Source organism: Geotrypetes seraphini, chromosome 10 (assembly GCF_902459505.1).
Source record: "Geotrypetes seraphini chromosome 10, aGeoSer1.1, whole genome shotgun sequence".
In the NCBI taxonomy this organism is placed as follows: domain Eukaryota; kingdom Metazoa; phylum Chordata; class Amphibia; order Gymnophiona; family Dermophiidae; genus Geotrypetes; species Geotrypetes seraphini.
In genome coordinates this window covers 103,781,677-103,802,340 of record NC_047093.1, presented here as the reverse complement: position 1 = coordinate 103,802,340, position 20,664 = coordinate 103,781,677, and the positions used below count along the sequence as shown (strand labels likewise).

Below are 20,664 nucleotides of genomic sequence, written 5' to 3'. Positions count from 1 at the left end.
ACCTTCACCATTGATGCCTAGCTGAAGCAGGGGAAAGCAATAACTCACCTGTTGCAGGTGTTCTCCGAGGACATGAGGACAGATTACCACTGATGGGTAATGTCACTAATAGAACACTAGCACAAATACTGCTGAGTGTTCAGAAGATTCCTGAATCTCTTGAAAGGCTTATCCACACATGTATACACCTTCAGGACCCACAGTTGTATAAAACAGCTCCTAGGAAAGATGGGAGGGATGTGATAATCTATGTCCATCCTGCTTTCTTCTGAGAACACCTGCTACAGATGAGAATCTTGCTTTCTCTGGGAACAAGCAGGATACAGATTACCACTCATGAGAATTTCTAGCTACCAGGTTTACCAAAAACAACTGACAATTAATACGGACTGACAACAGGCAAGAACAATCAGAAGTTCATTATTTCAAAATAAATATAAACTCTTCTAGTGTAGGTACAGCCTGGAACAAAACAGAATGGGCCTAGGATGGAGAAGCTGGATTCTAGATTCTAAACAAATTCCATTGTCAAGTTGGGAATCCTGTTCAAGAAGTGAAATGTGAAAGTGTAGACAAAAATCACATTGTATGTCTGCCTATCCCCTTAACGGAGGCTGATCTCAAATAGGTAACTGAAACAGCCATAGCTCTGACATTCAGGGAGAAATGCTCAAAATTCTGACACTTTTTTATTATTATTATTATTATTATTATGCAGGAAAAGGAGAAATTAGGTTCTTACCTGCTAATTTACTTTCTTTTAACCTCTCCAGACTGGTATAGGTACCAAGCGGGTTATATCTCATCATGACCAGCAGGTGGAAAAAAACAAAACTCTCCAGATTCCTATCAGTCTACCAAATAACCAAACAGAACTAAGAACTTTAAACAGAAATAAACAAGACTCCGAACAGGAGTAATAACAAACATACAGGAACGCTGTTGGAAAACGCAAAGGAGAGATCCCAGCAAGAAAATGTCCCCACAGCTTGCCAGCTACGCCAGTCGAGCCACAGCCGCTGTTCTTCAATTCTCCCCGGCCCTAGAAAAATACTAGAACCCGCAGAAAAAGCAAAATCTGCACGCGCAACACCCACTAGAACAGCACAACAATAGACAGGGTAGGGTCCTATACCAGTCTGGAGAGGTTAAAAGAAAGTAAATTAGCAGGTAAGAACCTAATTTTTCTTCTTTAGCAACTTTCCCGACCAGTATAGGTACTCTTATGAGTGGGGCATACAAAAGCAGTCCCCGTCATGGGTGGGACCCCCCAAAGCGCCGACACCAGAACACGCTCACTGAACACCAGGTCCCAACAAGCTTGAATGTCCACACGGTAGTGTCTGACAAAGGAATACAAGGAAGAGCAAACAGCAGCTTTACAAATATCCATTGGAGGCACTAGCGAAGACTCAGCCCAAGAAGCTGCCTGACCAGGAGTGGAATAAACCTTGAGAAATACCAGAACAGACTTCTTCTGAAGAAGGTATGTGTAAGCAATAGTCTCCTTAATCCAGCCATCCCCCTTACAAGCATCCGAAAGAAGGACAAAGAGATAATCTGATGTCCTGAACTCCTGGGTCCTCTGCACATAAGAGTAAAGAACCTAAGAACATAAGAAGTTGCCTCCACTGAGGCAGAACAGAGGTCCATCTCGCCCAGTGGTCTGCTCCCGCAGCGGCCCCATTGCCTGAGCAGTGGTCCTTGACTATTTCTATAACCTATCTCTACTCCTATCCCTATAACCTACATCAACTCTTATCTGTACCCCTCAATCCCTTTGTCCTCTAGAAACCTATCCAAACCTTCTTTGAAGCCCTGTAGCGTGTTCCTGCTTATCACAGCCTCCGGAAGCGTATTCCATGTATTCACCACCCTCTGGGTGAAAAAGTACTTCCTAGTGTTTGTTTTAAACCTATCCCCTTTCAATTTCTCCAAGTGTCCCCTTGTACTTGTGGTTCCCCATAATTTGAAAAATCTGTCCTTGTCTACTTTTTCTATGCCCTTCAGGATCTTGAAGGTTTCTATCATGTCTCCTCTAAGTCTCCGCTTCTCCAGGGAGAACAGCCCCAGCATTTTTAGTCTGTCAGTATATGAAAGGTTTTCCATACCCTTTATCAGCTTAGTTGCTCTTCTCTGGACTCCCTCAAGTACTGCCATGAGTTTCTTGAGGTACGGCGACCAGTACTGGACACAGTACTCCAGATGTGGGCGCACCATTGCGCGATACAGTGGCAGGATGACTTCCTTCGTCCTGGTCGTGATGCCCTTTTTAATGATACCTAGCATTTTGTTTGCTTTCCTTGAGGCTGTGGTGCACTGTGCCGACGCCTTCAATGTTGTGTCTACCATTACTCCCAGGTCTCTTTCAAGGTTACTTACCCCTAGCAGTGATCCCCCCATTTTGTAAGTGAACATCGGGTTCTTTTTTCCTACATGCATGACCTTGCATTTTCCTATGTTAACGCTCATTTGCCACTTTTTGGCCCACTCTTCCAGTGTCGTCAGATCCTTTTGGAGATCTTCGCAGTCTTCCATGGTTTTAACCCTGCTGTATAGTTTGATGTCATCTGCAAATTTGATGACCTCACATTTTGTTCCCGCCTCCAGATCGTTAATAAATATATTGAACAGGAGCAGTCCCAGCACCAACCCCTGCGGCACTCCGCTCGTGACCCATTGCCAGTCTGAGTAATGTTCCTTTACTCCAACCCTCTGTTTCCTGTCTGCCAGCCAGTTTTTGATCCATCAGTGAACCTCCCCTTGCACCCCATGGTTCCATAGCTTCTTAAGCAGTCTTTCGTGTGGCACCTTGTCGAAGGCTTTTTGAAAGTCAAGGTAAATGATGTCTATGGATTCCCCTTTATCCACCTGGCTGTTTACCCCCTCAAAGTATAATAAGTTTGTGAGGCATGACCTACCCTTGCAGAAGCCATGCTGACTCGACTTAAGCTGTCCATTGTTTTCGATGTGTTCACAGATGCTGTCCTTAATCAGCGCTTCCATCATCTTTCCCGGGACCAAGGTCAAGCTCACCGGCCTGTAGTTTCCTGGGTCACCCCATGAACCCTTCTTGAAGATGGGCTTGACATTTGCAATTTTCCAGTCCTCCGGGATCTCTCCAGTTTTTAAGGATAGGTTGCATATTTGTCGAAGTGGCTCTGCTATTTCGTTCCTTAGTTCCTTGAGAACCCTTGGGTGAATGCCGTCCGGACCTGGCGATTTGTCGCTCTTTAGTCTGTCTAGCTGCCTTAGGACATCCTCTTGGCTTACCTCTAGTTGGACCAGCTTATCCTCCTGATCTCCATTTATGATCTCTTCGGGTTCCGGAATGTTGGTTGTGTCTTCCCTCGTGAAGACTGACGTGAAGAACTCATTTAACTTGTCAGCTATCTCTTTTTCCTCTTTTACCACTCCCTTTCTGTCTCCATCATCCAGGGGTCCCACTTCCTCCCTTGCTGGTTGCTTTCCCTTGACGTATCTGAAGAATGATTTGAAGTTTGTCGCTTCCCCCACTAGTCTCTCTTCATATTCTCTTTTTGCTTTCCTAACCACTCGGTGACACTCCCTTTGGTGTTCTTTGTGCTCCTCTTGGTTGTCCTTTGTTTGGTCCTTTTTCCATTTTTGAACTATGTTTTCTTGTCACTTATCGCTTTTTTCACTGCATTTGTTATCCTCACTGGGTTTTTTGTTCTATTTTTTTTGCACCCTTTCCTGAACTTGGGGGACGCACAGGTTCTGTGCTTCGTGCACCGTGCCCTTGAGTAGGGTCCAGGCTTTTTCTACGGACTCCATCTTCCTTGTGTTGCCGTTGAGTTTCTTTCCCACCATTTTCCTCATGGCATCATAATTCCCTTTTTTGAAGTTGAGTGATATCATTGTGGTTCTTTTCACCTTTGATGATCCAATTTCTAGCCTGCACTGTATCGTGTTGTGATCGCTGTTTCCTGGTAGGGCTAGCATCGCCACCTCCTTTGTGGGTCCCCCTAGTCCGTTGAAGATTAGGTCAAGAGTGGCATCTCCCCGTGTTGATTCCGTGACCAGCTGTTCCATGAAACAATCCCTCGTGTCCTCCAGGAATTTGGTCTCCCTCGTGCAGTTTGCATGCCCGATACTCCAGTCTATCCCAGGGTAGTTGAAGTCCCCCATCACCACCACACTTCCGCTTTTGCATACCTGCCTCAGTTCAGCCTCCAGGTCCTGGTCGATTTCTTCCGATTGCCCAGGTGGGCGATAGTACAGACCCAATTTCATGCCTGCTCCAGTTCCTCCCGGTAGCTTAACCCATAGTGATTCCAAGCCATCCGCCCTTACTGTTGTTTCCATCCAGGTTGAGGGTATGGAGTCTTTTATATATAGCGCTATTCCTCCACCCTTTTTGTGTGTCCTGTCTCTCCTGTAGAGTTTGTACCCTGATATAGCTACATCCCATTTATTGTCATCAGTCCACCACGTTTCTGTGATTCCAAAATTATGTCTAGGTCCTTTTTTTTGCCTATGAGTTTCAAGTTTCAAGTTTTATTACCATTTGATGAATCGCTTATACAAATTTTCTAAGCGATGTACAATTTAAAAAGCCACTAGATAGTGGTCTCACATACAATTGGACAAACTAATCACAAAACAAACTACATAAATCAATTAACATTTTAGCAATCGAATTAGAGACAAACATGATTGAAGAGGAAAGGAGGGAAAAGTTACAACTTCATTCTCTATTAGAAATTACATAAAAGGAAAAAAAACAGTGGGGAGGGAAGGGGATTAATGAGTTTGATATGACTTCCAGTTCTCCTATTTTGGCCCTTAGGCTCCTAGCATTAGTATATAGGCAATGTAAGTCCCGGTTGTTTGCCTTCCCTGCTGGTTTTCCTCATGGTCTGGCGCTCCTGCCGTCCCCTTCATGGGTTGTCAGGCCCCGAGCCTCGTCCTGGTCATTCTCCTCCTGTGGTATGTCTGTTTTGTCCTCAGCCTGATTCCCCATTTTTGGTTGCCCCTCTGGCTCCCGTTGTTCTCTGTTAATCCTGCTTGCTAGTTTCCTTTGTGCCCTTGGCCCCTGCATTGCGTCCTTAGGTCCTTTTTCCAATAATTCCCACTCAGTCACGAGCCCTCTTTTACAATGTCCTTGCTCAGTATTCTTATTTGATACGTTTGTCCGATGTGTCGAGGTCAGATCAACTATCGGCTTTCCCCTTCTCCTCAGTTTAAAGCCAAGTCTATGACCCTCTGGACGTTGCGTACCAGCATCCTCGTCCCAGGCGTGCTCAGATGCAGTCCGTCTCTCCTGTAGAGCTTGTTCTTCCCCAAGAAAGTTGTCTAATTTCGAACAAAGTGGAAACCCTCCTCTTCACACCATCTCCTCAGCCAACCGTTTATTGCTTGTAGTTCGCTCTGCCTCCTTGCATCCCGCTCTCGGTACTGGCAGGATCTCTGAAAAGGCTATCTTCCTTGTCCTCAGCTTCAGTTTCCTCCCCAGGATCCTGAACTGGTCAGTTAGTGTAGTCCTGTTGTAGTTCCTCCTGCTGACGTCATCGGTTCCAATGTGGATTACTACTGCTGTCTCCTCCGTCTCAGCTCCCTCCAGGAATCTCTCAATTCTGTCGATGACGTCCTTCGTTCTTGTCCCCGGGAGACAGGAAATGGGGAACACAGAATGGGGAGAAGACGCTGGAAGAGAAGAAGACAGAGATGCCAGACTATGGGGAGGAGCGGAGGGAAGAAGATGGGTGCCAGACCAATTGGGAGGGTGAAGGGAGAGGCACAGTAACAGAGCAAATGGAAGACGCAGAGAGCAGACAGACAGTGGATGGAAGGAATCGAATGAGAAGATGAGGAATGCAGAAACCAGACAAAAGTAGAAAAAAAATTTTCTATTTCTTTTCTTTTTTTTATTTTGCTTTAGGATAAAGTAGTATATTAGTTGTATTGATAAAAATTTATAAACAAAGCCCTGAAAGCTGAACATCTCTTTCTCTAGTTCAGCAGCCAGAACTTTGATTTATAAGGAAGGAATAAGCTAAATATTGCAGTATCGAGGCCTGTATGGACGCTGCGGGGATAGTAGTCACGGGGATGGGGCAATGACAGGGATGGTGGTCACGAAGACGGGGCAGTGATGAGGACAAATTTTTTCCCCGTATCATTCTCTAATCTGAGGATTTCAGATTCCATGCGCCCATTCATAGATGTCAAACACTGCAAAGTTAAATAAAGCAATAAAACTACTGATTACTTCTGCAGGATTAAAGTTATGATAAAAATACATCTTACCACCAAAGAAGAGGGGAGCCTTTGAAGGTTTTCAAATGAACACGCTTTTTATTTCATACTTGAAAAAAGGGCAAAGGCTCACATACCCTCACTGGTTGGCGGGCAGGAAACAGAGGGTAGGAGTAAAGGGCCACTACTAGGACTGGAGGAGGGTCACGAGCGGTGTCCCGCAGGGCTCGGTGCTCGGGCCACTGCTATTTAATATATTCATAAATGATCTAGAAACAGGGAAGATAATAAAATTTGCAGACGACACCAAACTATTTAGTGGAGCTCGGACTAAAGAGGACTGCGAACAATTGCAAAGGGACTTGAACAAACTAGGGGAATGGGCGACGAGATGGCAGATAAAGTTCAACTTTGAGAAATGTAAAGTACTACATGTAAGAAGCAGAAACCCAAGGTACAGCTATACAATGGGAGGGAGGTTATTGAATGAGAGTACCCAAGAAAGGGACTTGGGGGTAATGGTGAACATAACAATGAAGCCAATGGCACAGTGCACAGCGGCCGCTAAGAGAGCAAATAGAATGCTAGGTATAATTAAGAAGGGTATTACTACCAGAACGAAAGAAGTTATCCTCCCGTTGTATCAGGCGATGGTGCATCCACATCTGGAGTACTGCGTCCAATATTGGTCGCCGTACCTTAAGGAGGACATGGCGTTACTCGAGAGGGTTCAGAGGAGAGCGATGCGTCTGATACGCTGAGAGACTGGAGAAACTGGGTCTCTTTTCCCTGGAGAAGAGGAGACTTAGAGGGGATATGATAGAGATTTACAAGATCATGAAGGGCATAGATAGAGTATAGAGGGACAGATTCTTCAAACTTTCAAATAATAAAACAAGAGGGCATTCGGAAAAGTTGAAAGGGGACAGATTCAAAACAAATACTAGAAGTTCTTCTTTACCCAACGTGTGGTGGACACCTGGAATACGCTTCCAGAGGACATAATAGGGCAGAGTACGGTACTGGGGTTCAAGAAAGGATTGGACAATTTTCTGCTGAAAAAGGGAATAGAGGGGTATAGATAGAGGATTACTGCACAGGTCCTGGACCTGTTGGGCCACCGCATGAGCGGACTGCTGGGCACGATGGACCTCAGGTCTGACCCAGCGGAGGCATTGCTTATGTTCTTATGTAGTTACATATGGAGAGGGCAAAAAAATGGCACATTGAGCCACTGACAGCTGCTCTAACTATTAGACCCCTAGCTGCCATTGTTGCCATCATAACACAAATTCAGGAGGAAGGATTCACTAGGGGGAGGGAGTGTCTGCCCAAACAGAGCACCCTCTGGTCAAAGTAGCTCTCTAGATTCCCACAGTCACCCGCAAAGAGGGTAAAGCATCTAAATTGCAGACCTTGCCAGTCATCTGAGAAATGATGGGAGAATGAGCCAAGGATAACAACAGGTCCAGCTCAGAAGCAGAAGGCAATATTCTATACTTAGTGAAGCCCCAGAAGAATCCGACCCAGATTGATGCAAACAGCTTATCAAAATAAGTAGGAGATCAGCAGGCACAGCCCCCTTCAACAGAAATGGCTTTGAGAAGTAATCTTGTAATAAATAAAAGTAGCAGGAAAATGACTCTGTGGACTGCAACACCTTTTGAGTGCCCCGCAGTTACAGTCCTCTGAAAAGAGTACTAGAGGCCATAAAAGTTGAGGAAGGGGTTGAAGGAACCCCTTATCCCAGCCTTTCCAACACCACGCAGGAGAAACTATAGCGAGAAAAAATGGCCGCAGCGTTCAGAGAACTTAGCCACCCCTTCCCCAGACAGGAAACTGAAGGCATATATGCCGCCACTACTATCCCTGCCTTGGTCTCTATGTGGCCATCCAGACACTCCTGACAGTGTTCACCGCTTCCCACAGTGCGAACACTGTTCAACACTCTGCTGCCCAAACAACTAACCGCAAAGTCGACAAGAATTATGAATTTAAAGACACACTCACTCAATAACTCAGCAAAAAATGAAAGACGCAAAAAGTATGTAAGTGAGCCTTGTCACACCCCTAGCCATAAAGCTCGGTTTGTGCCAGATGGGGTTTTGGCTAAACCTAGCCCTGTCATCAGAAGGGCTAATCAATGTGATAAGCTAGAGGCAAAGAATAGGGAAAACTCTGTATTCCCCTTTAAAACTCAGTTGGCTGATCTCCGGGGAGTGGGAGACGATGAAGGTAATAGCCTGGAACAGCCACAGATCCCTTCCAACTCCCCTGCTAACTCTCAGCTGCAGGAACTAATTACAAGTCCTAAGAAAGTTAGGCAGAAGCTGCAGGCTGCCCCTCCCCCTCAGAGAACAGGGCGTGTCCACCTCAATGCATTAGAGGCTGCTCTGAGGAGAAGGCAGGCAGTCTGCCCTGGGTCAGCTCAGGAAGGAGGTGTTCAGGACGGTGCTCCTGAGCCTCACTACTCTTCTGACATTGAGATGGTGGATCCAGCCACTGACCCTGTTGCTAATCAGCCAGCCGAACCAGAACTCATGGATTGCCTGGAATCTGCTAGCATGCCTGAAGTTATCCCCATGGAAGAAAGTTAAGTTCCATGACTGAAGGGAGGGTTTTGTTTGTATGCTTAGGTTAGTAACTGCTTTGACTTTTTCTCAGCAACTGTTTATACTCTAGAGAAGAATGGGAGCAGTGCTGAACTCCTGTTTTGCTGCCTGAAAGTAAAAACGTTTTTTTTTTTGTCTGGTGAAGCTTAAAGGAGCTGGACTGTTTAAGTTTATATTTTGGTTTTTTTTTGAACGCTGTGGGTGAGGAAGTAGTTAATGGGGAAGAATCCACTGGTCATCCTTGGTAGGGATTGCGGGGCCATTTGTGGCATTCTGTTATGACAGAGTTAAATTGTGGATTCGGCTGCTCCCCTCCCCCGCCAACTTCTTTTAAGTTGGTTGGGGCCAAGCCTGCCTTAACCTAGGCTTGGACACCACACTGATGTTGTGCTAGGAAAGAAGTGAACTAGAGGTGGCTGCCTCTTTTCAAAGGCAGAACTTTGAAGATTGTTTGCTTCTACTTACCTGGAATACCTGCATTAAGGTGTGAGCTGTAGGATACTGTTTTCAGCTCAGTTTTTGTTCAGGTTGTACCTTTTTGTTTAAGATTACACAGAAGACTGTTTCAGGGTCATTACCCAATAAACTGAGACTTGAGTTATTTTTTGAAATTGACTCTTTGGAATTTTTCTTGCCCTTATATTGAACTTTGTGACCAGCAGGACTTCCAGCTTCTCCTGGAAGCAGGTCGGGTGAAGGCTATTTTGAGCACTGACCAGAAACATACCTATCCACGGTTACCGGCAGTGCCACAGCCTCAGGAGGCAAAAGGGAGCCTGTTCCTATCGGAGCTCACAGCTGGAAAAGCTTTGGTCTTACATGTGCCTTTCTTCCTCAGATTTTTTTTTTTTAAATATGGGAAAGGAGAAAAAAATAAGGCACCAAACCCTTCTTCAAATTAGGAGGAAGAGTGGGGTAGGGGACCTAAGAGGGGGACCAGATGTAGCCCCCAAAACTGGTACTGCTCTGCCATATACCTCTTAGCTCAACTGAAGCAAGCAACAGGAGCTCAGAAGTAAAATAGAAGCAGCAGCCAGATAGCACAGTTACTTACCGTAACAGGTGTTATCCAGGGACAGCAGGCAGATATTCTTGACTGATGGGTGACGGCACCGACGGAGCCCCGGTACGGACAATTTTAGAGTGATTGCACTCTAAGAACTTTTTAGAAAGTTCTAGCTCGGCCGCACCGCGCACGCGCGAGTGCCTTCCCGCCCGACAGAGGCGCGCGGTCCCTCAGTTAGTATAAGCCAGCTAAGAAGCCAACCCGGGGAGGAGGGTGGGACGCAAGAATATCTGCCTGCTGTCCCTGGATAACACCTGTTACGGTAAGTAACTGTGCTTTATCCCAGGACAAGCAGGCAGCTATTCTTGACTGATGGGTGACCTCTAAGCTAACAAAAAGAGGGATGGAGGGAAGGTTGGCCATTAAGAAAACAAATTTTGTAATACAGATTGGCCGAAGTGACCATCCCTTCTGGAGAATGCATCCAGACAATAATGAGATGTAAAAGTGTGAACTGAGGACCAAGTAGCAGCCTTGCAGATTTCCTCAATAGGAGTGGAACGGAGGAAAGCTACAGATGCTGCCATTGCTCTGACTCGATGGGCCGTGACAGAACCTTCCAGTGTCAGTCCGGTCTGAGCATAACAGAAAGAAATGCACGCTGCTAGCCAATTAGACAACGTGCGTTTAGAAACAGGACGTCCCAATTTGTTCGGATCAAAGGACAGAAAAAGTTGGGGAACTGATCTGTGGGGTTTCGTACGCTCCAGATAGTAAGCAAGAGCCCTTTTACAATCCAAAGTATGCAGAGCTTGTTCCCCAGAATGGGAATGAGGTTTGGGAAAGAAAACCGGTAGAACAATGGATTGATTGAGATGAAATTCCGAGACAACCTTGGGGAGAAACTTTGGATGTGTACGCAAAACCACCTTGTCATGATGAAAGACCGTAAAAGGTGGATCTGCAACCAATGCATGAAGCTCACTGACTCTCCTGGCAGAGGTAAGAGCAATAAGGAAAAGTACCTTCCAAGTGAGAAATTTGAAAGGAGAAGTAGCTAAAGGTTCAAATGGAGGCTTCATTAAAGCTGAAAGAACCACATTGAGATCCCAGATAACCGGAGGGGCTTTAAGAGGTGGTTTCACATTGAAAAGCCCACGCATGAACCTGGATACCAGGGGATAAGCTGAAAGAAGTTTTCCATGGACTGGCTCATGAAAAGCTGCAATGGCACTGAGGTGGACCCTGATGGAAGAGGACTTCAGGCCAGAATCAGACAAAGAAAGAAGATAATCCAACAACGTCTCCACTGCTAGGGAAGTGGGATTAAGATGATGAAGAAGACACCAGGAAGAAAATCTTGTCCACTTTTGATGGTAACATTGTAGAGTGGCTGGTTTTCTGGAGGCATCCAGAATGGAACGAACGGGCTGAGACAAACGAGTATCAGTCGAGTTCAGCCCGAGAGATACCAAGCCATCAGGTGTAGAGACTGGAGGTTGGGATGCAGAAGGGTTCCCTGCTGTTGCGTAAGCAGAGAAGGAAACAGAGGAAGAAGAAAAGGTTCCCTGGAACTGAGTTGAAGTAGAAGGGAGAACCAATGTTGCCTGGGCCACCTCGGAGCAATCAGGATCATGGTGGCTCGTTCCCTCTTGAGCTTGAACAAGGTTCTCAACATGAGAGGCAGAGGAGGGAAGGCGTACAGGAACAGATTCGACCAGTCGAGGAGAAAAGCATCTGCTGTTAGACGGTGTGGAGAGTAAAGTCTGGAGCAGAATAGGGGCAGCTGATGATTGTGAGGAGCTGCAAAGAGGTCTATCTGAGGAGTGCCCCATTGATCGAAGATAGACTGCAGAGTCACGGGATCGAGTGTCCACTCGTGAGGTTGGAGAATTCTGCTGAGTTTGTCCGCTAAGGAATTCTGTTTCCCTTGAATGTATATAGCTTTCAGGAAGAGATGATGATCTATGGCCCAAGTCCAGATCTTCTGAGCTTCCTGGCATAAAAGGCGAGAGCCTGTCCCACCCTGTTTGTTGATGTAGTACATCGCAACTTGATTGTCTGTGCACAACAGAAGGACCTGAGGAAAGAGAAGGTGTTGAAAGGCCTTGAGGGCGTAAAACATCGCTCTGAGTTCCAGGAAATTGATTTGATGCTTCCTTTCCTGGGCTGACCAAAGACCCTGAGTCTGGAACTCGTTCAATTTTGCTCCCCATGCATAAAGAGAGGCGTCGGTGGTGATGACTAGTTGATGAGGAGGCTGATGGAACAGAAGACCTCTGGATAGATTTGAGGATACCAACCACCATTGCAGAGACTGACGAAGAGATGATGTCACAGATATGTGTCGTGAGCAAGGGTCCGACGCTTGGGACCACTGGGTCGCAAGGGTCCATTGAGGAGTGCGCAGGTGAAGACGGGCATGAGGTGTGACATGAACTGTGGATGCCATGTGTCCCAAGAGCACCATCATTTGCCTTGCTGAGATGGACGGCAGAGGAAGTACCTGGTGACATAGAGACTGAAGGGTCTGAAGACGATTGGATGGCAGGAAAGCTCTCATGAGGAGTGTATCTAGGATCGCTCCGATGAATTGAAGTCTCTGAGTGGGAATGATATGGGATTTGGGTAGATTGATCTCGAATCCCAGAAGTTGTAGAAACTGGATGGTTTGGTTGGTGGCCAGAAGGACCGCTTGGGCAGAAGTGTCTTTGATCAACCAATCGTCCAGGTAAGGAAATACATGCAGGTGGTGAGAGCGTAGAAAAGCCGCCACCACAATGAGACATTTGGTGAATACCCTTGGAGATGAGGCAAGACCGAAGGGCAGCACTTTGTACTGGTAATGACAATGATTGATCATGAATCGGAGATATGGTCTTGAGGTTACATTGATCGGTATGTGAGTGTAAGCCTCTTTGAGATCGAGGGAGCATAGCCAGTCGTTTTGATTTAGAAGGGGATAAAGGATGGCTAAAGAAAGCATCTTGAATTTTTCTTTTACTAGATGAATGTTGAGATCGCGAAGATCCAGGATGGGTCTGAGATCTCCTGTCTTTTTGGGAACTAGAAAGTAACGGGAGTAGAATCCCTGCCCCTTTTGATCTAGAGGAACTTCCTCTATAGCGTTCAGAAGGAGGAGGGATTGGACCTCCTGAATAAGGAGGGCTGATTGAGGACTGTTCAAAGCAGACTCTTTTGGCAGGCTTTGAGGTGGGAGAGTCTGAAAGTTGAGAGAGTAGCCGTGGCGGATGATGTTGAGGACCCATTGGTCCGAAGTGATTACTTCCCACCGGCTGAGGAACAGAGAAAGTCGACCTCCTATTGGTTGAGGCAGGAGAGCAGGAATAGGGATACTGGCTATACTGCGGAGAATGAAGTCAAAAGGGCTGTGACTTCTGCTGAGGAGGTTGTTTTACAGCTTGTTGCTGTTGCTGTTGTCTGGGAGGCTGATGTTGCTGTTGCCTCTGACGCCTAGGTTGTTGAGCAGTGGTAGGCAATGGACGGGCTGTGAAACGGCGTTGATAGGCCGATTGCTGCCTGTATGGTCTTGGCGGAGGAGGCTTCTTTTTATTCTTGAGCAGGGTATCCCAGCGCGTCTCATGAGCAGAGAGCTTTTGTGTGGTTGAGTCCATGGAATCCCCAAAGAGCTCATCCCCTAGACATGGGGCATTGGCTAACCGATCTTGATGGTTAACATCAAGCTCGGATATCCGAAGCCAGGCCAAACGACGCATAGCTACTGACATTGCTGTCGCTCTGGACGTAAGTTCAAAAGTGTCATATATGGATCTCACCATAAACTTACGCAATTGGAGAAGAGACGACAAGCATGTATGAAAAGTGGAATGTTTTCGTGAAGGAAGATATTTCTCGAAAGAAGCCATGGTGGTAAGGAGATGCTTTAAATAAAAAGAAAAATGAAAAGCATAATTACTAGCTCTATTAGCTAACATAGCATTTTGGTAGAGCCTCTTACCAAATTTATCCATGGCCCTTCCTTCTCTGCCAGGAGGGACAGATGCATATACACTGGCTCCTGAAGTCTTTTTAAGGGTGGATTCGACAAATAAGGATTCATGTGGTAGTTGAGGTTTGTCGAACCCAGGAATGGGAATTACCTTATATAGAGAATCCAGTTTACGTGGGGCCCCTGGGACAGTTAAAGGAGTCTCTAAATTCTTATAGAAAGTTTCCCTCAAGATGTCATGAAGGGGAAGTTTCAAAAATTCCTTTGGAGGCTGATCAAAATCAAGGGCATCCAAAAAAGCTTTAGACTTTTTGGATTCAGCCTCCAAAGGAATGGACAAGGACTCACACATCTCTTTCAAAAAACTAGAGAAAGAGGAAGTGGCCTGTTTGGAGGATGGGTCAGGGACAGCCGAATCCTCCTCCTCTGAGGAACATTCTCCTTCAGAAAGAAAGGGTTCCTCTGAGTCTCCCCACAGATCAGGGTCCCTTACATGGGAAGAATGGTCCCGAGACTCAGGTGTCGACGTTTGCATGTGTCGGGTTTTGCGCATCGACTTACCCGACCTCATCGATACCGTGTCCGGAGAAGTTAACGGACGCACCGGTGCCGAAGTCTGCACCGATTGATGGTGAGCTCTCGACTCCGGTGCAAGAACTGGCATCGATACCGAGGAGGTTAGGTGAGGCGGTACCGAAACAGTGGAAGCGGTTAATACGGTTGAAAACGCGTCTTCTTAGCTCCGCGGAAACTAAGAAACTGAGGGACCGCGCGCCTCTGTCGGGCGGGAAGGCACTCGCGCGTGCGCGGTGCGGCCGAGCTAGAACTTTCTAAAAAGTTCTTAGAGTGCAATCACTCTAAAATTGTCCGTACCGGGGCTCCGTCGGTGCCGTCACCCATCAGTCAAGAATAGCTGCCTGCTTGTCCTGGGATAAAAAGCATACTACAGGCAGACCCCAAGTTACAGACCCCAAGTTACAGACACCTGACTTAAGTACAACTCATACTTAACACAGTTGCAGCTTCATTTGATTTCACTGAACAGTATTTCCAGTGGCATAGACTCCTACACTACTAATTTTTTTTTTTTTTTCTGTAGCAGATTCAGGAATGATGCATGGCTACATGAAGAACAGTGTGTGGTTGTGCATGATGTACTTTAGAGGAAACACTGGTAGGGGCAGTGGACCTTTTTTGTCAGCTGGGAGCAGAGGTAAGCAGTAAGACTCTTTAAAAAAATCTACAATTTCTGAGTTACATACAAATCCAACTTAAGAACAGCTTTAAAAACGTAACGAAAGATTAGGTACTTACCTCTGCTAATCTTTCTTGTAAATCCACACTTTATTCCGGGACTAGTAGGTTATTTCCCTCCACCCGCCAGGGTCTATAGGAAGCCTCAAAACTTTAGAGGCTTTTTTCACTCTCCCTTACAAACCACCTCCCTGAGCATGCTCACCAGTCAGTCTGAAAGCAGCCAGGAACATCTGTAGAGGACAAGAACAAGAGAGAGAGAGAGGTACGGGGACACTCTCCAACAAGTAAGTATATTCTGCTCACAATTATAAATGCAAAACAGCAACAAGGGAACATAAACATCAGTAACTTGAATGGCAATAACAGTGTTAGAGGTAGAAAGAAAACGCACTGACAGAAGAGGGCATCCTAACTAGGGACCCCCCCCAAACTGAGTGCTAACCCCATTCTGATGGCACTCTAATGAAAACTGGACAGAAACGCAGCTTACCAGTATTTGTAAAGTAGGCAATCAGCAAGAATAGGGCAGGTTCCTGGAATAAAATGTGGATTTACAAGAAAGATTAGCAGAGATAAGAACCTAATCTTTCGTTCTTGTACAATCCCACTTTATTCCAGGATCAGTGGGACATAACAGAGCAGTCCCAAAAATTCAAGGTGGGATGATGAGCCTGCTGCCAACACAAAGGCACCAACAGCAGCATCCTGCCTGGCTGCCACATCAATCCTGTAAAACTTGGTGAATGTATGATGTAGTAGTAGTAGTAGTAGTGAGGACCAGGTAGCGGCCCTGCAAATCTCATCCAAAGAAACAGCCAACGACTCTACCCAAGAGGAAAACCCATCTGGTTGAAGGAGCCTGGACCTCGAGGAGGGCCTCTTTCCAACTGCCTGAGCTCCTACAGCCTAGCTTGTAGGAAGAAAAGACTGGTGAGCACGCTCAGGGAGGAGGGTAAGTAAGGGACGGGGGGAAAGCATCTGAAGTTTTGAGGCTTCCTACAGACCCTGGCGGGTGGAGGGAATAAAGTGGTCCCAGAATAAAGTGGGATTGTACAGAATTCATTCTTAACCAGGGGACTGCCTGTAAATAACCAGGAGGTTTTCCATCTAGGAGAGTCAATTCAGTGCTCTCTATCTTCACCTGCTGGTAGATGAGCACAACCCACTACTCTCTGGATTCTTCTTCTCCTGGCACTAAAGAAGTTGGATTTACTATTGTTTTGGTCTCCTTGGAATTCTATTCATGTCTTATAACCTTGCCCCACTCCTTATTGCTTCTTAGAAGTTGATTTTGGCTTATTTTAAAATTGACAAATTATTTCAACAATGAAAGTGGGAATAAAAAAAAAAAATGAGTGGACCTTGGGCAGAAGGAATTCAAGACTTAGCTAAAACATCAAAAATCTTCATGCACTCTTAGTACTACTACTACAGATATGCAGCGATGTACACAACATCTGTAGACCCTCCATAAATTCCATAACAGATTAAGGCAAAAATGTACTAGCGCAAGAAACCCCCTACAAACAATGTAGAATCCAGTTCTGGTAAAATTAAGTGTACATCAGAAGGAATACTGGGATAGGATGGACTTGCAATAAAGACCAGAGGAAATCCACAAAGTTAATATCAAAGTTTGAAGTCTCCACAAAACAAAACAGACCCAGAATACACACATAAATTTAGGTGTAGATGTACTGTACCTTTCAGAAAGGCCATGCAATAGTTAGGACCTTCATTTTAAATTGCACTTGGTTTCTCTAATTCATTAGTCCCAAAACTTTCTGAAGGTCATCAAAAACATACATATACCTACCACAAAAGTTCATGAAGCAAACGACCATATCCCCTTCCTTTGTTCTTGTCATATGCATAGGCAAATATTTTGGCACCATTCCCATCAGCATCAACTTCCATCCGTGCCTTAAAAAGGACCAGCATTTGAGTTATTCCTTTTTTGTTTTGAATTATCATAGTTCATTCCTTTCTACAAAAAGGAACTCAAATCAGCTAATATAATCAACCTATTTATTTAAAAAAATTAAATTTAAAATACAATAGCAATAAATTCCAAACCATTTCTTAGAGAAAGAGTCCCCAACTCACATCTTTCTCAATTTGAGTGTGCTGGGATTTCTTCTTGAAACTTACAAGAAAGATGTCGCCTAGTGCTAAATATATATCCCACAGTATTATTTTATGCTGCCATTTCTGCAAAGTAGTACCATATTGGGACAGAATAAATTATGTCCCTTTATAAGATCTCAGAGACAGGACCAGGTCACAAATGGCCAGCGAGATCCAAATAGACACATTCCATCTTACTCACAGGCATTTCCAGAGCTAGATGGCTAGACCTTTCTAAACCATTTTTAAACCCAAATATGATCTTCCCACAAGTTTCACAGCTGAACTGTAGAGAGTCAAAAACACATACTTCATCTGATTTTAAAAATGTACTAACTGGCGTCTGTCACGTATCCACTTCATTTAAGTACTACCTGAACTATTTTAAGTACTACCAACTATTTTCTATTTTCTTCTAACCCTGCTCATGATTTTTACTTACATAAATTTCCTTTCAGCTGTCTTCTCCAAGCTGAAGAATCATATTTAGCCTTTCTTCACAGGGAAGATACGCAAGTTAAAAAATTCAGAATGCTCAGGAATTAAGTCAATCTAGACTTTTGGAATTTCCGATTCTCAGGTGGAATTTTTAAAATTCACCCCATCTGTCTGTCTCTTTCCAATTCAGTGTGAATGTCTGTCTTTTTTCCTCCATTCAACATCTGTCTCTCTCTCTCTGTGGTTTCCTTCCCACCATTCAGCACTCTGTCTCCCTGCCTCCCTCCCACTTACCACCTCTTCTTGCTGCTGTCCTCCGCTTCCTAAGCACAGCTATGCAAATGCACGGGTTGCTTTTGTCCAAGAGAGAGAACAAGAGGGTAAGTGGGAGAGAGACAGGGAAAGAGAGAGAGAGAGAAAAAGAGAGAGGCACCTACCAGTATATTTTGAAAGAGTTTGTTTTTTACAATAAGGAGCAGGAAGCAGTGCTTCTGACCTGAATTAGGTATTAAGGCTCAGTGAAGGTAGAATAGATATAAAACTCAGAGTAATCTGATTACTGTGCGAGCTTCAAATGGTCTGTTTGTAACAATCCTCTAAGAATAAAGCCTACATAGAGAGGAAAGTCCAAGGTAACCTTTCTAAGAGGAGAGCACAGGACAAGACATTTCTCAGGGTAAATAAACTTTATTTTGCTCTGTGCTTTGATAATTTTTGGGATAAACTGTAAGATCCTTTATAAAGACAGTTTATTGAGGAAGGGTAATGGATTTGATATATTGCCTCTCTCTACAATCAAAGGGGGGAACTGAGGAGAGGAGTTCAGGGTGCTATTTATTTCTCCAGTGTTGCACTGCCTGCAGTGTGTGACTTCTTGGGGTTTAATTTTAATCTACTCATATTTTAACTTTGTGCTCAAATACAGTGTTCTGCAGGGGGCTCTGTTTTCTCCCCTATTATTAAATCTCTATGTTAGACCTGTCCTAGACATAGCCCGTAAATACGAAATACAGATTCACTCCTTCACGGATGACATCCAACTATACCTACTGCTAGGAGAAAACCAGGATGCCCAAATCATAAACTCCTAAACTGTCTCTCGGAAATCAAAACCTGAATGTCCGTCAACAAATTGTAACTAAACGCCTCCAAAACGGAATGCCTTTGGATCTGTAAAGAACACTACAACCGCATCCATCCCTCGCTGTGCTGGGACTTGACTACCATAACTGCAAAAGACCAAGTATGCAGCCTAGAAATACTCCTTGACGCCACCTACTGCTCTCCAACCACATCTCTCAGATGGTATCTTCCTCATTTTACTATCTGCAACAGCTCCAAAAAATAAGGTACTACTTTTCAGAATCCAACCACCCAACTACTCTATGCCTTAGTACTATGGATTATTGCAATGCACTATTCAACGATCACACAGAAAAGAATATACGTCTTCTCCAGCGTGTATAAAACACGGCAATCAGACTTCCAAAAAAACCTTTCATTCCTGTGACCCTGTCTCCCAGGCTCAATTGGCAGCTTACTGGCTGCCCGTAGCCAAACGTTTTGTCTTCAAGGGCTTAATGCTAGCGTTCAAGACCTTGCATGGCATGGCACCGGGCTACATGACAACCAAGCTCCCTCCATACGTGCCGAACAGGTCCCTCTGCTCCCACGATGAAATACGCGTCAAAACGCCCTCTGTTCGTCCCCTTCAACTGCAGAATGAAATTTCTACTCCCACTTCATACTGAGCCACTGAAATAGACTGCCTCCACAGATCACTTGAAAGACTCCTCAACTTTAGGAATGCAATTAAGACATACCTCTTCACCTAACTCCCCCCCTGCCCATGAACAAAAGAAATGTGCATTGGTACTAGATCCCCGGTAAGTATTAAAAAAATCTTGCACTGTAACTATGGCAAATTTAGCCTGTAAACTGTATATTAGTATTAGACCCCTAGTATGTAACTTTAATCGTAAATTAGTACTAAATATATATCACTTCGTAACCTGTTAACTGTAACTGTACATCATGTCTGTTTAACTTGTTACCTGTTCTGAGCTCTTTAGGGGAAACATGATAGAAAACAAATTAAATAAATAAATAAATTTGATTCCAATCTGTTAAATTTTCTGAGTTAAAACCAAGGGACACTCGATGAAATTACATGGGAATACTTTCAAAAAACTTTTAAAACAAATAGGAGGAAATATTTTTTTACACAAAGAATAGTTAAGCTCTAGGCCAGAGGAGATGGTTACAAGGGTAGAATAGCTAGGTTTAAGAAAAATTTGGACAAGTTCCTGGAAGAAAAGTGCATAGTTTGCTACTAAGACAGACATGGGCTCATGATTTCTACAAATTTGTCCATATTTGTTCACTCTAAAAATCTCCCTGCATAAAGACTCCTAATATAAAACTCAGTATAATATACCCATATTTAGGATTATTTTTTGTATGAATCATTTTGCACTTGTCCACTATCAATTTCATCTGTCATTTAGGTACTCTGTCCTCCAGTCTCATTGGGTCCCACTAGAATTCCTCAATCCTCTTGGGTCATTCCATAACAAGTGGTCTAAAGTAAAAATAAATAAATAAAAGCTCCCCACAATTATGTCTCAAATTTTGTTCAAAATTTGTATGCAAAACTAGCACAGCATTAAAAAATGCTTTCCAAAATATCAGATCCTTAGTCATTGAGCTAAACCCCCCTTGCTTTACTGGGTGCTGGTAGCATGCACAGCAGTGAATAAAATGTCATTTTTAGCTGCTCATAAAGCTGACAATAATTGATGAAAAATACTAATTTTTGGCAGTCCAGCACTTTTGATGCTAGTATGAGCATCATGGATTCAAAAGCCCACATAAAAATTTTGCACACCTTTCCGCAGTTTGTCATGACAGATTTTGACCAGTTTATCAGCTGCTATAGCTCCAGAGCAAAAGTAGATACAAATTTCAGATTTTTATCTTAGATTATCCTTGCACTGGATACTACACTGTCAAATTTGCAGCAATTCAGTCCATAT

The 20,664-nt window shown here is 44.5% G+C and overlaps 1 protein-coding gene across 4 annotated transcripts in view; it reads right to left on the bottom strand.

Moving 5' to 3' along the window:
- Positions 1–20,664, bottom strand: part of ZMYND19 (zinc finger MYND-type containing 19) — a 138,796-nt gene that overhangs the window by 21,575 nt on the left and 96,557 nt on the right. For all 4 annotated transcript variants that reach the window (XM_033962116.1, XM_033962117.1, XM_033962115.1 and 1 more), the window contains one exon: positions 16,881–16,987. In XM_033962116.1, the coding sequence (XP_033818007.1) occupies positions 16,881–16,987 (107 nt within the window). The remainder of the gene's footprint in view (positions 1–16,880; positions 16,988–20,664) is intronic.